The following is a 15,132-nucleotide window of genomic DNA, read 5'->3' as shown; positions in this document are numbered from 1 at the left end:
CAGGGGGGCAGCACCCAGGCCCCAGCGGGGTCTCCCGGGACACATCTCTGCTCTCTCTGCCCCGACCCTTGCTCCGCTGCTGGGCTCCGCCACCTCCGCACCCCGAGCCCGGGGGTCGCCCCCAAACCCTCCCCTCCCCATCTCCCCTCTCCCAGCGCGGTCCGGCCGGGGGGTGCCAGCCCTCGCTCGGTCTGGCGGACACGCGGACGCATCCCGACACCCCCCACCCTCGCCCACCAGGCACCCGCAGGAGCTGACGAGCAGACCCTCGCCGCCGCCCCCCCCCCCCCGCGCGCTCTCACCGACACCCCCGCACCCACCCCCACCTCGCCCCCCAATTTCCACCCTCGCTTCCCCCCCTCGCCCCCCAACTCTCAGCCCCCATCCCCTCGCCCCCCGCACTCATCCCCACCTCGCCCCCCAATTTCCACCCTCGCTTCCCCCCCTCGCCCCCCGCCAATCCCATCCCCCCCCTCCCCTTGCCCCCCAACTTCCACCCCCGCCCCGCTGCCCCCGCCCCCGGCCGCGGCCCCCCCGCCGCCGCCCCGCCCGGTGATTCACGCCGCCCCGCCGCTTTATAGCGCCGCCGGCCCCGCCGCCGCCTCACAGGCAACAGGTCGCCGGCGCGTCCTGGCCCCGTCCCGGCCCGTCCCGCCGCCCCGGCCCGGCCATGCCGCTGCGGCTGGCGCTCTGCCTGCTCGCCCTCTGCAGCCCCGCCGCCGCGCACGGTAAGTACCGCCCGGAGCGGCGGGGGTCCCGGCGGGAGGCGGGCGGGGGGGGGGGGGGAGCGGCGGCACCACGCTGGGGGCACCGGGACAGCCGCGCCCGCCCGCTCCGCCCGTCGCCCCGGGCCGTCGGTGCCGCCGCTCCCCGGCCCGGCCCTGCTGGCAGGTGCTCGGGATAGGGGTGGCCCGGCCCCGGGTTACCGGGCTGCGCCACCCGCCCCCCCCCCCCCCCCGCCCCGTCCCGTCGCCGTTATCCGCCCCCCCCCCTCCACCCCCCCATCCCGTCCCTCCCGGCAGCCGCCGCCCCGGGCGGGTGGGTGCGTGCGGGCTGCGGGGCTGGGCTCTCGGCGGCAGAAACCCGTTTTACCGAGAGGCGCTTGGGTGCCAGGCGGCAGAGCGGTGCCCGGCAGTGCCACTCAGGTGGCCCCTGTCCCCCGGTTGTCCCTCCCCGGAGGCAGCCGTCTCTGTTAGGTTCAGTCCCGGGGCTGCGGCAGCCCGGGGGGTCCCGCACGGTCCTGCTGCCACGTCCCGTATCGCGGCAGTGCTGGTGCCTGACCCCGCACCCCTGGGTGCCCTGGGATGGGGGCAACAGCCTGGCCGGCCCTGCCAGCCCCCCGTGTTGTTCCCAGGGTGGGTTTCTGGGAGGGGGGCCCTCTCCCCAGGCTGGGGGGCAGGAGAGCTTTGAGAGCAGGGTAGGAAGAACTGGGAACGGCAGCCGGTTCATGATCTGGGTGTGGAGTTTGCAGCTTGAACCCCTCCCGGTTCGGCTGACGGTGCTGGCAGCTCTTGTGGGTGCTTGGGAGGCGTCCAAGCTCTTTGGTAGCTGCTTCCTCATGGGGAAGCCCTCCCGGCACCCAGGCTGGCCGGGACCCTGGTCCAGGGCTCCAGCAGCCCCTTCCCAGCGCTGTGGAGCTGTGGCCACTACTGCCAGCGTTGGCCCTCCCGCAGCGGTGCTGGAGTTTCCATCTTCCCCCTCACACGGTCCCATTTGTCCCCATTGCTCCCTGCCAGTGTGGGCGGGCGCTGTGCTCCCCGGATAACAGCAGGTCAGGATGGCCCGAAGGACAGGGGAGGCTCCCGTGAGGCCCTTCATGCTGCTGCACCCCCCGGGGTCATGTTTGGCATCGTCCCAGCCTGCGGGATTTCTACTTGCTGCCTCGCAGGGTTGAGTACAAGTGCTGGAAGGCCCCAGGCAGGGACGTGCTGTGTCCCTTGTCCAGAGCCCGGGAGTGCTGCACCCTCGTGGCTGAGGCACGGAGGATGGGGTACCCCGAGAGCCCCGTGTTGGCCCCTTCCTTCCTGCAGCCACCTGGCTCCTCTCGCAGGGCGGGTGGGCTCCGTCCCCCCTGCCTGAGGCACATCCTTTGTCAGTATCCCCGCGCCCCGGCACGGCTCAGGCGGTGGCGGGTGCCCTGCTGGCCAGGGGTGCGTCCGAGAGGCTGGACGCGTGGGCAGGGGTGTGCAGATCCGTCCCGTTGCAGGTGGGATCACTCTGCACAAGGCTGTGCCCATGGGCAGCAGTTGTGGGGCGAGCACGGTCCAAAGCCAGGACTCTGCTCTGAGGGAGCTCGGTACTGTGGGGGGTTTGGGGCTGCAGAGTGTTGTAAAGGAAAAATGAGCTTGAAAGAACAATCGGAGAAATCCATGGAGGATAGACCCACTGATGGCAGAGGTGTGTTGGTGCGGCTGATGCTTCCACTGGTTCCCGCAGCCCCAGGGTTTGCTCCATCTACAGCTGCCCCACAGAGCTGTCGCTGGCTCCAGCCAGGCCAGGAGCCCCACGTGCTTATGGCCAAACCAAAATCGGGTGCATGGGAGGGAGTGGGGGGGGACACACCTGGGGTCTGAGGCGGGTGCTGACTCTGCTCTGGGGCTGAGTGAATCCCCGCTTTGGAGGGGAGCGACACCAGCCCGGCACTGGCAGGATCCATCCCTTCCCCCATCCCTCCCTCACATCTTTAGCCGTTTAACAAACCTCAAACGCAGCTAATGAGAGCATAAACCCAAATAAGCGTCAGAAGAGGCTGGTTTGCAGAGGCGGAAATTGCAAAGGAATCACTCATGAAAAAAAAAATAACTGATTTGCTGGTGGGGTGAAGGAACAAACAGGCTTTTGACTCAGAGGGATCTGATGCTGCTTGGCTGGCCCCGTCCCAAGGGCTGTGTCAAGTGCCCTGTTCCCCAGCTGGTGGCTGGGCTGCTCCTTCCAAAGGCGGTGGGTGTCGGGCCCCCCCACCGCGGGGACAGTCCCCATCCCTCTGGGGCCGCTGGCGCATGCCGGGGGATGCAGCCCTCACAGCGCAGGCGTCCATCAGCCCCGTGTTGGGTGTCCCTGCTGGGAGGTGGTGGGGGCTGGAGCCTCCCCTCTGTGGGGTCAGGCAGGATGCAGGCAGGGAGGGCAAGGCAAAGGGGTGAGCTTCAAGCCCACATCCTGGCTCGCTGGCTGGGCATCTCCCAGAGCATCAGTTGCAAGTGCTGGGATAACTGGGATAACCCTGCGGTCCCGGTGCTGGGTAGGAGCCTGTTGGCCAGAGGAGCCGGGCTGTCAGCAGCCCAGGGCGTTGGGGCAGCAGCACGGGCACGGAGCTGCCACGCTGTGCCAGGGGCCCACGGGGACGCCTGCTCTGGGACAGCCCTTGTGCCACAGGAGAGATGGGGGCCAGCACGGAGCATCTTTAGGTTCCTGAACTCATCCCACCCCGGCCCTTCCCAGGCACCGGTGTGGTCCCCGTGCCACGGCCGGGGTTTCGCTGCCTGGAGCGGTGGGGACCCCTCAGCCTTTGCCCTCCCTGCAGGTGGGATCTGCTGGCTGCAGCAGGGGAAGGAGGCCAAGTGCACCATGATCCTGAAGACAGGCGTGACGTGGGAGGAATGCTGTGCCAACGGCAATGTGGATGTGGCCTGGTCTAACTACACCTACCCCGGCAACAAGATCAGCCTGCTGGGCTTTCTGGGGCTGGTGACCTGCCACCCCTGCAAAGGTGAGCACAGCCGTGGGGCGAGTGGGCTGCTGCGGGGCTGAGCTCTGATCAGGGAGGATGCTCGGAGCCCTGGGGAGGATGCTCGGAGCCGGCAGCTCCAGGTGAAGCAGCAGTGATGGAGCTGGGCTGCCCCTCACTAGGCAGGGCTCTCCCGTGCCCTCCTGGGCTGTCTGGGACAGCACAGGGACCCCGGGGACCGCTGACCCCGTGCTCCTGCGGCTCCAGGATGGGTGCTGTCACGGGGCCAGGGACAGCCTCCGTCCCCCGTCAGCTCTCATTTTGTGTGTATTTTTGTTGTTCCCCCTGCGGAGTGGGATGCGTGACCTGGGTCTTGGCTGGGCAGCCTGAGTGCAAGGAGCCGAGCTGGGACTCCCAGTTCCCAGTTTAACTCTGCTGCGGCTGGGGCCTCCCACCCCTGCCCTTGCCAGGTCTGCTCAGAGGCAAACTTCTTAAGACTTTTTTTTAAGGAAAAAAGATCTATTTCTTCCCCTCTGCTCCCCCTTCCTCCTCCCAGCATGTGTGTGAAATGGCTTTATGTAACGGGCAGTTCCAGAAGTGGAAACTCTCCAGCTGTGAGTTCCAGCCCCGCCAGATGTTTTGGCGTGTGCCGGAGGCATGGATCCCCCAGTCGCACTTGCGTGGCCGTGTGAGAACATGCTTGAGGACCTGCTGACCGCAGTAGGCAGGAGCAGGTCTTTGGAAGGTCATGTCATTATTGGCTTAAAGGAGGAAAAAAAAAGGATTCGCAACAAAACTGCTTTTTCCAGCCCCTCTGCACCCCCTGACGCTGCCACCCTGGCTGCTCGTCTGTCTCGCCCTGGTGTGGCTTGGGGTTACACCAGGATCCTGGCCCTGGCTTTCTGCCCCATCTGCCACCATGGGCTTGGCCCCGTGGCGGCTGGGCAGGCTGGTCCCGCTCGGCGGGTGCTGGGAGCACCGGGCCCCTCTCCAGGGGTTGGTCGGGGAGCGCAGCTCCCCCGTGCCCAGGGCAGAGCACAGTGGGGACAGACAGCCCTCGTCCCAGGGCTCTGCCCTTACCTCTGTGGGGAGGCTGGGGGACACGGGAGGGGCTGCCAGCGACCGCAGACCACAGCAGGGGCTGCGGCTCCTGGGGATCATCGGGGTCTGGGAGCAGGACCTTTGCTGAAACGGCTGGAGAGCCTGGCCAGCACGTACACCGCAACTCCCCACCCTTCAGAAAGCCCCTGCTTGTCCCATCCAGATGGAGCTGGTGCTGCTCCCCACCGGGCTCCAGCGAGCCGGAGGCCTTGGAAAAGGGGCGGATGAGATGAGCTGCGCTCCTGCTCCCCGGGCTCGCGGGGCCGGGAGAGGTTACTCCAGGATAAAGTGGGCTGCAGCCACCAGCCCCGCGCCAGCAGCCGGGGCGGCCGAGCCCCTCGGGAAGGTGCTGGCCAGACCCCGGGGGCTCTGCAATGGGTCTCTGGTGGTGAGATGAAATTCCTGGCTCCAGCTGCTGGGGACACGGTGTCCCCTCCGGGGACCCGGTGCAGGAGGGGAGAGCTGGGCTGTGGGGTCGGGGTCACGGGCGGATGGTCCAGCCACCTCCCTCCCTCCCTGAGACAGATCCAGACGGCCAGACCCCGCTGCGCTGGCGGCAGCGTCCCGGAGCAGAGGGTGGCGAGGGTCTCGCTTGATCCCGCAGCCCTGGGGCACGGGGCCATGCCCCTCTGTCCTGGGGTCTCGTCCTCGTGGCTTTTGGCAGAGATGCTGCCGGGGCTCCGCCTGCCCCTGTCCCCTTTCCTTGGACAGGCCCCAGCTATAGAAATCAGGGAGCAAAAAGGGAAACTGTTTCCCACCAGGGAATTTCCCCTGAGGAGGGCTGGGCCAAGCAGATGGGGAATTTCCCCTTCTTCCTCTCGCCATCACCATCTCCTACGGTGACCCTCTCCCACCGGGAAATCCCCCTCTGTACCTCCCAACAGCTCCCAGCACACACCCTGTCTCTGGGAATCCCTCCTGCCCGGGGGTGAATCCCTGTCCTGGGAAGTTTCTCAGTCCTGCCCGCCTTCCTTCCCCACCCATGGGTGCTGATGGGTCCCTGCAACTCCCAGCATGTCCCATGTCCTGGGGGAGGGGGCAAAGGGTTGCTTTGGGGTGAGGGCTGTGTGTGTGCTTCGTGGGGGAACAAGGGGCTTCCAGAGCCCCCGTCCCTTGCCGCTGGCCCCTCTGCCTCTCCCCGCGGAGGCATGGGCATCTGGGACGGGCTCGTGCTCGGAGCCGGTGGCCCCTCTCCCTCCCTGCTGGCGTGGGCATGGCCCTGGGGCAGCGCTGGGCGCTGGCGGGACCCTCTGAACCCGGCCCCCGTGCTGGCCGGGAGGCATCCTGGGGGACAAAGCGGCCGCCTGTCTGGGGATCTGCGCTCGCTGCTGCGTCCCGCTCTTGTGTTCAAGTCACGGAGGCCTGGAGCAAAACAGGGCTGGGTATTGTCTGGTGGAAGCGGCGTTCTTGATTGCCCAGACAACTTGTGAAGCCCAGTTCCTTCTGGAGGAGCTGGGGCCTTGCAGAGATAGATTTTTCCATTGCACAAGAAAAAGAAATGTCTCCTTCCAAAAAATAAATACATAGAAATGAGTTAGCTGGTGCTGAGTGGAGGGCCGGGGCTCTGGCTGGGGCGAGTTGCTGGATGATCGCGTGGAGCTCCAGCCAACGACCTGCTCCTTGGCGGAGCTGAGCAGATCCAGATGCTGCTCGGGGCAGCTCGGCATCGGCGTGCGTGTTGTGACCCCGGGATTCGGCACCCCGAGGGCTGATGCCGGCCCCGTCCCAGTCAGTGCCACCCGGTGCGGTCATGGGGCCGGGATGCCGGCCAGGCTGGGCTGGGGGGGGTGGGGGGGTGGCCGGCGCCACATCCTCACGTGCTGCTCCCCTCCGTCCCCAGAGAGCTGCGAGGGGGTGGTGTGCGGCCCCGACAAGGTCTGCAAGATGAAGCACGGGCGTCCCCAGTGTGCCTGCGCCCCCGACTGCTCCAGCCTGCCCCGCAAGCTGCAGGTCTGCGGCTCCGACGGCTACACCTACCGAGACGAGTGCGACCTGCTGACGGCCAAGTGCAGAGACCACCCCGACCTGGAAGTGATGTACCAGGGCAAATGCAAAAGTAGGTCTGGTCACGCCCCCACTCCGTTTCATCCCGTCCCCATCCTGTCCCGTTCCCGTCCCCTGTGGCTCTCGTGTCCCAGCTCTGCGTGGAACCGGTCCAGGCTGCGTCCACGTGAACGGCAGCGTGGGTCCCCGGGCCCATGCGCTTGCCGGCTCTCCTGGCACCCCGCGAGCCGCTCTGGTGCGGAGAGGAAGGGTCGCCCTGCTGTGTCGTGCTGGCACGTCTGGGCACGTCTTCCACCAGCACGGCGCGGAGGGTTTGTAGCCGGTGCCTGGCCCTGGCTGTGCCCGGGGAGGGAAGGTCTGTCCCGGCGCAGAGCTTTGCCTGCAGAACGCGGGGCTCTGCCCAGTGAGGGGGCCTCGCTCCACGTCCCTCAGCGTCACCCTCGCTGCGCTCCGAGCTGGCAACCGCCTGGCTAGTGGCTATCGGCCACCCAGGGCCCTGGCCCAGCCACCCCGGTGGGACGCAGCAGCGGAGCCGCCTGTGATGCCAGCGCAGCCCGTCAGTGCCACGGGGGCTGAGCCTCGCTGCGGGCTGAGGAATAACGGTCCGTAAAATGTCACTTACAGACATCAAGCCCCTTTTTTTGTTGTTTTGTTAAAGAGAACAGCAATCCTCCTTGCCCTGCCAAGAACTGTCAGAATTATTATGATTATTTTTGCCAGCCCTCCTCTCTGAAATGCTTTGCCTGTCGAGCTCTGGACTGCACAGGGAAATGTGGGGCAAGAAATGTGAGTTGCGAGCTGGGAGTTGCAGATGCCAAATCTCCTTCCAATACGGCAGGGAAAGAGAGGAAGGCGGAGGGATGGCGTAGCAAAGTGTTTACGGCGTCTGGGGAGCACTGCGGGTCCCACCGCTGCCGTGAGGTTGTGCCGGGGCGGGAGGTGCCGCGGGGGCGGCAGGCTGTGCAGACCCTGGGGTTTTGCTGCAGGATGGAGGGGGGTGCACCAGCCACCGCTCTCCACCAGCCTGGCAGAGCTCTGCACAGGGCCTGATCCTGTCCACGCAAGCTCCCGCCGCCCCCGCGCACCTTCGCTCGCAGGGCTGGGCTGTGTCCAGGGTGACCCTGCCCTTCCCCTCTCGCCGGGGCGCGTGGCGTGGTGGCTGCCAGACTGGCCGGAGCGGCTGCTGCTCCTCCTGCCAAGGCACCTGCGTGGGGCCGCTCGCTGCAGCCAGGTCCCACCGCGCCAAGCCGGGCTCAGCCCCGCACGCTCGGGCTCTGCAGCCAGATGTCAGCTCCCCCGCGTGCGGCGACGCTCCGGCCAGGAACGTGCCCAAGGGCTGCGGGGCCACACGGTCCCTCGGATGTCAGCCCCTGCCAGCTCCTGTCCTCGGACTGTCCAGCCCCCGGCTCTACTCCGTCCCCTGGTAGCTAAAGGCAGGAGAGGGCCTGAGTTGCCCGGAATTCCCTGGGACGATGCCTGCTGCCTGCCTGGGTTGGAGGAGCCACGGGAGGAGGATGGCTGTTCCCGGCTCAGCCGTGGCCACGTGTGTTTCCCCCACAGAGTCCTGCTCCAGCGTGGTGTGTCCCGGCACCCACACCTGCGTGGTGGACCAGACGGGCAGCGCCCACTGCGTGATGTGCCGGACGGCTCCCTGCCCCGAGCCCACCAGCCTGGACCATGCCCTCTGCGGCAACAACAACGTCACCTACCCCTCGGCGTGCCACCTCCGGCGGGCCACCTGCCACCGCGGCCGCTCCATCGGCGTGCGCCACTACGGGAGCTGCTCGGGTGAGCGGGGCGGTCTGGGGGCGGGCAGCAGCAGGGAACAGGCTTGGACCCCAGCCCCCGGCCGCCCCTCGCACCCCCCTCACTGCTTCTCCCCCTCTCCTGCTCTTTCCAGCCGCAGCCAAATTCTCCCCGGAGACGGACAACGCGGAAGAGAACTACGTGTGAATCCTCCCTCGCCGCGAGGCCAGACCCAGGAGACAGGGGCATTATGTGTATATTGTACAAACCATATACCTGATATTTATTAAGATAAAAAGATCCTTATTTATACCTGTGTATGTTATGCAGTCGCAGGGGGGCCCGATTCTTGGTCCTGCTGGCCGGGGAGCAGGGGAGGGGGCTCCCAGCCTGCGCGGCCGGAGTGACGCCGAGCCGCCCTGGGGATGCTCCGGTGCCTGGCAGAGCTCTCGGCCGTCCGGCACCCGCTCCTGGGTTTGTACAGCCCTTCCTCGCGGCCGGCACGGCGCTGAGGGGGCGTCCGTGCTGTCGCGTGTTGGGCCTCCCCACGTGTCCTTGGCCGGCAGCCCTGGGCCTATTTATTTTTGGATTGAATTCTCGGTACTCTGCTGACGTTTCTGGCCGGGACCTCGAGGTCTAGAGGGAATCTGCGCTTTCGCCTTCCCCGGAGGGGCTCAGCCCCAGCTGCCAGCAGCAGGAAAGGCAGCATGGCGCTGCATCAGATTGGAGATAGATAGATAAATATTTTTATATATATATTAAAAAAAAAAATATATGTGCTATTTTCTCCTAAAGTTTTAGCATGCGTATGTTAAAACGGATTTTAGTTTAGGTTTTCCCGGGCCCGTTCAGACCAGGCTCCTACCCATCTTCAGAGGGGACTCCTGTGCCCCGAGGGCTGGTGCGATGGCGGCCGGGCAGCGCCGCCCACCGTGGGCCATGGCAGCCCTGACTGGGGGCTGAACCGTCCCCCCAGGCCCGCTGAGCCCACCGCTGCTGCGGGCGCCCCTGCCCAGAGCCTTCTCCAGCCCTCCCTGCCAAAACCACTTTGAAAGCAGCCTGGGGTGGGGGGGCTGGGGGGGGTCCGCGGCCCCCAGAGGCATTTCCAGGGCCGGTGCTGGGTGAAGCAGCCGTGCGGTGCCCTGGGATGGCGCTCAGCTCCCAACCCCACGGCAGAGCCACCGTGGGGACGCGGGGCCCGGTGGCCATGGGGAGCACGGCTTGGCAGAGGGTGACAGGAGAGGGGTCATGGCGCTGTCCCCCTGGGGACCCCCGGCCTGGCTCCCCCTCAGCCGCAGAGCCCCGGCCCCCACCTCCCGCACCCTCTGCTCTGTTGACACCGTCTGTATTTATTTTTACTTCTTCTCTCATTTTGTGTGTTGTCACCTGTGTAAATACCATCTCATCTCTGACACCGAGAAGCTATCGCCTTTATATAAATATCATATATATATTATATATATATAAATACCCTATTTTCTATTTTTGTATGATCGCGTTCTGATTCCTGAGGCAGACGCTATGGGAACATACACATTTCCTATTTGGTATTGTTAGGGGCATTTTTATGGCTGTGTTACAATTTGGATTATAATTAAAAAAAAAAAAAAAAAAAGGTGCCACGGGTTCAGTTTTGTTCACCGTGTTCTGGGGCTGCAGGGGATGGCTGCATCCCCCAGGGCCCTTTCCCGTGGAGCTGCGCTGCCCCGGGGGGTCAAGGCAGGCGCGGGCAGAGGGACGTGGGGGGCACCGGGGGTGGGAGAGCCCCCTGCAGCAGGTGAGGAGCTCGGCCCCGCTCCCGGGCTCTGCTTCAGCTCAGCGTTGGGGCTTTTCCAGCCTGGCCGAGGCCGCTCTCTGCAGCGGGAGGAAAGGGGAGAGCGGGGAAGAGCAACCAGCAACGCAGATAAATCTGTTCTCAATATCAGGCCGTGCCATGAGGGTTTGGTATTTCACAAAACAATTCCTGCCATTAATTGGGTCCCGATGTGCGATGCTTCCCCAGCGGCGGCAGCCTGCGGCCTGGCGCTCTGAGCTCAACGGGAGCCGCCGCCGGTTCCCCCTGGCCGCGTCCCCTGTGCGGGGACAGGCATGGCGCAGCCCCTGGACCCCGCCGAGATGAGCCTGGGTCGAGCCCTCCCCAGCCGTGCCTGGCTCGGGACCTCTGGCACGGCTCTGACAGCAGCGGGGAGCTCGCGGGGCCAGGCCAGCTCCGACAGAGACCCCTCAAACCCCCCCCCCTCGGACCTGGAGGGATTTACACGGGGGAAACCGAGGCACTGAGAAGCAGGGAGGGGGAACAAGACCTTCTCTCCCAGCCGGCGCCCAGTGCCCTCAGCCCTCCCTGTGGTCCGGGAGGATGCTGAGCGTCGCGCAGGATGCGGCCCAGGCTGCAGCCTGGTTTGAACCCAGGCAGCGGCATCCCAACCCAGGGCGGGCGCAGCGGGGACTGTCCTGCAGCCCCTCTCCACCTGCCCAGCTCAGCGATGCCCTCCCGGTCCCCCTCCCTGCTTTTAGGGATGGGTGTAAAGGAGCTGCCAAAACACTGCCCAGGACTTTCCCTGGCGCCAGGGATGTGATGTGGGGCCCGGGTTTCTCTGCAGCCTGGCCGCAGCGCCTTCCTCCCCGAGGCGGCCCTTCTCCCGCCACCTGCCCCGGTTTGGCCCCGAGGCACCACGGGCTGCAGCTCCCAACGGGGGGGTGGGGGGGGATTTCAGCTTCCAAACCACGGCCGTGAGTCAGGCGCCTCCTTCTCGCCGGTTTTTGGGTGGTCTGGGACAAGCCGGGACAGGCGCCGGCTCTCCGGGCTTCCTGGCAGTGCACAGCAGCCCTGGGGCTGGCAGCCCTGCCCCGGTGTCCGGGGGTGGGTGGGGGGGTCTGCCCCATGCAAGCCGCTGCCAGGAGCCCACGGGGATTTAGGGCTTCCTTGGAGGCTGGCAGCCTGGCAGGGGTCTGTCCTCTGCTGGGCGTCCCCGCTGTCCCCAAGGTCACTAACGCGCACGGCTGTGTGTGTCCCCCGCCGCCGACCCCACGTAAAGCCCCGCAGGGGTTTGCGACCAGAGGGCACGGGGCAGCCAGAGCCCTTGAAGTCCCCAGCGCGGAGACCACGGGGACCGCGGAGGTGAGGGTGCCTTCTGGGGACCTCCCGGTGTGCTGGCCTAGCCCCGTCCTTCCTTCTTCCCCGGCAGAGCCCCCCTCGAGGGCGGTGCAACGGCCGGTGCCAGATGCCGCGGTCGGCTGCAGCCTCCTGCGGGACCCCCCCGGGTGGGGAGGGCGGCTGTGCCCCGCGACCGCAGCATGCCAACAATTTACAGATAAAACAAACAACCAGGAGCAGGGAATGTCTGGGTCAGTCCCCAGAGACGGCCGCGACGCCGGGCAAAGCCACACGCCGCGTGTGTGTCTCAGCTGAGACCGGCAGCAGCTCGGCACACGTGCCCTCGGCTGGCGGGGGCAACCCCTGACCCCTGCGGCCACCCAACTCCCTCCGGGAGAGAGGCGGGGGAGGCTCCGACAGGATCCCTGCGGGCTCTGCCGGTGGCTGGGAGCCCATTTGCCCCCAGGAGGTGTCTGGGGTTCCTCTGTTTGGGGGGTCTCGTAGCGCGGTGGGGAGGGTGCAGTGTGGGACGGGATGAGACGAGACAAGACGGGATGGGATGGGGAGCCCTACCCCGGCGGGAAGGCAGCTCCAGCGCTGCTGGGGATGCTCCGTGGGGTGGCAGTGCCTGGATGTGGATCCCGGGTGCTTCGCAGCAGGGCCTGGTCCTGAGTGGGGACTGGCGCTTCCCTCCTTCCTCCTGCATCCCCTGCTCCATCCACCCCAGTCCAGGACAAGCCGGGGGTCTGGCTGGGGACCGGAGCGCAAAGGGGAGCAGTGCGACAGCCAGAGAGGGGGTCACGGTGTGGCAGGGGAAGGACAGGAGAGGGGAAGGCTGGGAAAAACCAGCCCCCATTGAGATGGGCAGCAGCTGCGGGGTCGGCCCCAGTCAGCCCTCCCAGGCTCCGCTGCCCACCAGGCTATTAAAGGGGGGCTGAAACCCCACCCTGGCTCTTCTGTCTCCCAGGGCAGGTGGATCTCAGGCTTGGTTTTAGTCTCCCCATCTTGTGCCTGGGGCAGGATTATGGTGGGCTGGGGCTGGTGGGGGGGTGAGGGTCCCTGGGTCTCCTGCCTGCCCCTGAGCTGCAGGCTGTGGCCCCCCTTGTAAGGGGGGAACAGGGTGGGTAGAGGGAAGGTGAATGGACAGAGGGCTGGGAGCCGAGGTTTTATTGAGGAAGGCAAACGCTGCCGTGCAAGAGGCCGAGTGAGCTGCCGGGGCTTCTCGTACAGCCTGGGAGACGTGTCTCCCCTCACCAACAGGCAGAGTCGGTCTCCTGCCCTGCCCCGGGTCGAGGAGCCCTGAGCAGCGGCTCCCAACCTCCCCCGGGGCTGGGAGGATCTGGGAGGCCTGGCCCTCTTCTGCCTTTCTGGGTGCTGCCGGACAGCCAGGACACCTCGGCCTCGTCTGCCCCTGGGCCCCCCTCCCGCCCCCGGCCCCACTTAGGGCTTCTTCTGCTTCTTCTGATGGCAGCGCCCTTGCACGATGCAATGCACCCAGTTGATGTAGTTGGAGATCTTGGTGTAGATGTCAGGGTACCGGCGGTCCCCACATCTCTCCCCAGAGAACGAGACAATGCCGTAAACCTTCTCCTTGAAGATCAGGGGTCCCCCGGAGTCACCCTGCAAAGCAAAGGGGTGGGAGGGAGACTAGCGGGTCTCCTGGAGGGAGGTGGCTGGGTGGCACAGGGCCGGGAGCGCACTCACCGCACAGACGCCCTGCAGCGTGGCGTTGCGGCTGGCCCCACACATCATGTTGGGAGAGACCTTGCCCCTCCACAGTGTTCGGCAAAGGCTCCGTTTGACGATGGTGGTGCCGGTCTCCATCAGCTCGATGGGCCGGTCGCCATAGTTGGAGATATCCCCCCAGCCTATCACGTAGCAGAGGGTGCCGGGCTTCAGGTCGATGCGTGGCGAGGGCAGGCGGATCCGCTTCACGTACTTGTTCAGCGTGGCTGACCTGTTCAGCTGGGCAGGGAGCCGGGGGCGTGAGCGGCTTCGCTGCCGGGGCAGAGCCCCCCCAGCTGCTCCTGACTCCCTGCACCCGTCACACGCCCACCCCAGCTCCCTGCTGGCCACCCCCCGCCAGCCCCTCTGCACTGGTCCCAGTCCGCTCTAGAGACTGGCTGCCTGGGAGTGGATGGAGCTGCCGACCCGGCCGAGGTCCGTGTGTCCTCGGCCGCCTCCATCGCACTCCACGGCGTGGTCCCACTTCTCCGGAGAAGCACTGACATCTAGTGTCAGCTCAGGCCCGCATGGGCATCTCCCTCCTGCGCCCCACGCCCCATGGGGCACCCCATTTCCCTCCTGCGCCCCATGGGGCACCCCACCTCCTGGCCGGTGGATGCCCACAACCTCCCATGGGCAGGTCCATGATGGCCGGCGGCTGCCGCAGCAGGGGACGCAGGACTCACCCTGAGCAGGCGAATGTCATTGTCCACTGAGCCGGGGTTGTAGCGCGGGTGGGCGATGGACTCTGCGATGCTGAAGACCTGCTGGGATTCCTCGGGCTCCTCCAGCCTGTGGGCGCCCAGCACCACGCGCACCGAGGGGTTGCGCCTGCGGCAGAGGGGCCCTGAGCCGGTGCTGCCGGGGCGATCGGGGAGGGAAACACGGGGGCCAGCCAGGTGGGCTCAGGGGGAGCATGGATGGGAGGGGTGGTCCAGGACTGTGTAACCTCCTGGGATTGGGGTATCTGTTTGAAGGGATAATGCCATGTGCCCGGGGGGGTGGGAGGTGCGTGCCCTGCGTGGGAGGACGGCTCACCTGGGAATGAGGCAGTGGGCTGCTGTCATCACCCACTTGGGCCACACCAGGAAGCCCCCACAGACGTGCTGCCCGTCCATCTGGATGGAGGCGATGAAGGGCCGGGAGTGGGGTGCCACCGCCTTCCCCCCGATGATCCAGCTCCCTTGGGCACCTGGTGGGTGGGTGCAGGTGGTCACTGGCTGCCAGGATGTCTGGACACGGCTCTTTCCTGTACCTGTCCTGCTCCTGGCTGTGTGTCCCAAGCACCCCAGCACTACCAGCGAGTGTCAGGGAGCGGCCGAGCATCAGCTCTGGCCAAGGAGGGCTGAGGCACAGCCTCCCCTGCACTGTGGTGCTCCAGCCCAGGGTCTCCCTCTCCCACCCCGGCCGCAGGGACCAGCCCTGCGGCCCTCTCAGCCCCATCTCTCCCGTTACCTGCTGGGGCCAGTGCCGGGAGCAGGACGGAGCCTCCCAGGCTGAGGATGAACAGCCCAGCCATGACCATGCTGGTGCAGAGCAGGCCGCTGCCACCTCCTCTGGGGCTGCTCAGGGTGGGGGTGCTTAAATAATCCTGGGGGTTGGAGCGCCTGCCTGGGTGCTGGTGGGTGTCTCCCTCCTGCTTCCTCCTCTCTGGGTGTTGCTGCCTTGTGCAATTGCTGTGGGGTGGGGGGCACGGGCAGTGCAATGCTGCGTCGGGGGTAGGTGCAGCGTTACAGCTTCCCCCGGAGCGGAGCGGCTGCTCGCTGGGCGGACAGCAGATTAGGGAAGAAAGAGAAAA

At 66.4% G+C, this 15,132-nt stretch overlaps 2 protein-coding genes across 2 annotated transcripts; one reads left to right on the top strand and one right to left on the bottom strand.

The window, feature by feature from the left end:
- The first annotated feature begins 598 nt into the window (after positions 1-598).
- Positions 599-10,095, top strand: FSTL3 (follistatin like 3). The gene is made up of 5 exons (XM_054805775.1): positions 599-728; positions 3,521-3,706; positions 6,606-6,821; positions 8,330-8,557; positions 8,670-10,095. The coding sequence occupies exons 1-5, from the start codon at positions 671-673 to the stop codon at positions 8,720-8,722; spliced, it is 741 nt and encodes a 246-aa protein (XP_054661750.1). The 5' UTR covers positions 599-670; the 3' UTR covers positions 8,723-10,095.
- Positions 10,096-12,761: 2,666 nt separating this feature from the next.
- PRSS57 (serine protease 57) lies at positions 12,762-14,919 on the bottom strand. The gene is made up of 5 exons (XM_054805646.1): positions 14,790-14,919; positions 14,373-14,526; positions 14,021-14,165; positions 13,314-13,574; positions 12,762-13,229 (listed from the first exon to the last, which is right to left on the bottom strand). The coding sequence occupies exons 1-5, from the start codon at positions 14,857-14,859 to the stop codon at positions 13,050-13,052; spliced, it is 810 nt and encodes a 269-aa protein (XP_054661621.1). The 5' UTR covers positions 14,860-14,919; the 3' UTR covers positions 12,762-13,049.
- Positions 14,920-15,132: the final 213 nt, after the last annotated feature.

The sequence above is a fragment of the Grus americana genome, chromosome 28 (genome assembly GCF_028858705.1).
Source record: "Grus americana isolate bGruAme1 chromosome 28, bGruAme1.mat, whole genome shotgun sequence".
Classification (NCBI taxonomy): domain Eukaryota; kingdom Metazoa; phylum Chordata; class Aves; order Gruiformes; family Gruidae; genus Grus; species Grus americana.
This window is presented reverse-complemented; position numbering and strand designations above follow the sequence as displayed.

Excerpts from the sequence above, each read along its gene's own strand:
- PRSS57 (XM_054805646.1), bottom strand. The coding sequence starts at position 14,859 with ATGGTCATGGCTGGGCTGTTCATCCTCAGCCTGGGAGGCTCCGTCCTG. Across the intron at positions 14,527-14,789 it reads CCCGGCACTGGCCCCAGCAG|GTGCCCAAGGGAGCTGGATC; the intron begins GTAACGGGAGAG and ends CCCACCCACCAG. Across the intron at positions 13,230-13,313 it reads CGCTGCAGGGCGTCTGTGCG|GGTGACTCCGGGGGACCCCT; the intron begins GTGAGTGCGCTC and ends TTTGCTTTGCAG.
- FSTL3 (XM_054805775.1), top strand. The coding sequence starts at position 671 with ATGCCGCTGCGGCTGGCGCTCTGCCTGCTCGCCCTCTGCAGCCCCGCC. Across the intron at positions 3,707-6,605 it reads GACCTGCCACCCCTGCAAAG|AGAGCTGCGAGGGGGTGGTG; the intron begins GTGAGCACAGCC and ends CTCCGTCCCCAG. Across the intron at positions 6,822-8,329 it reads GTACCAGGGCAAATGCAAAA|AGTCCTGCTCCAGCGTGGTG; the intron begins GTAGGTCTGGTC and ends TTTCCCCCACAG.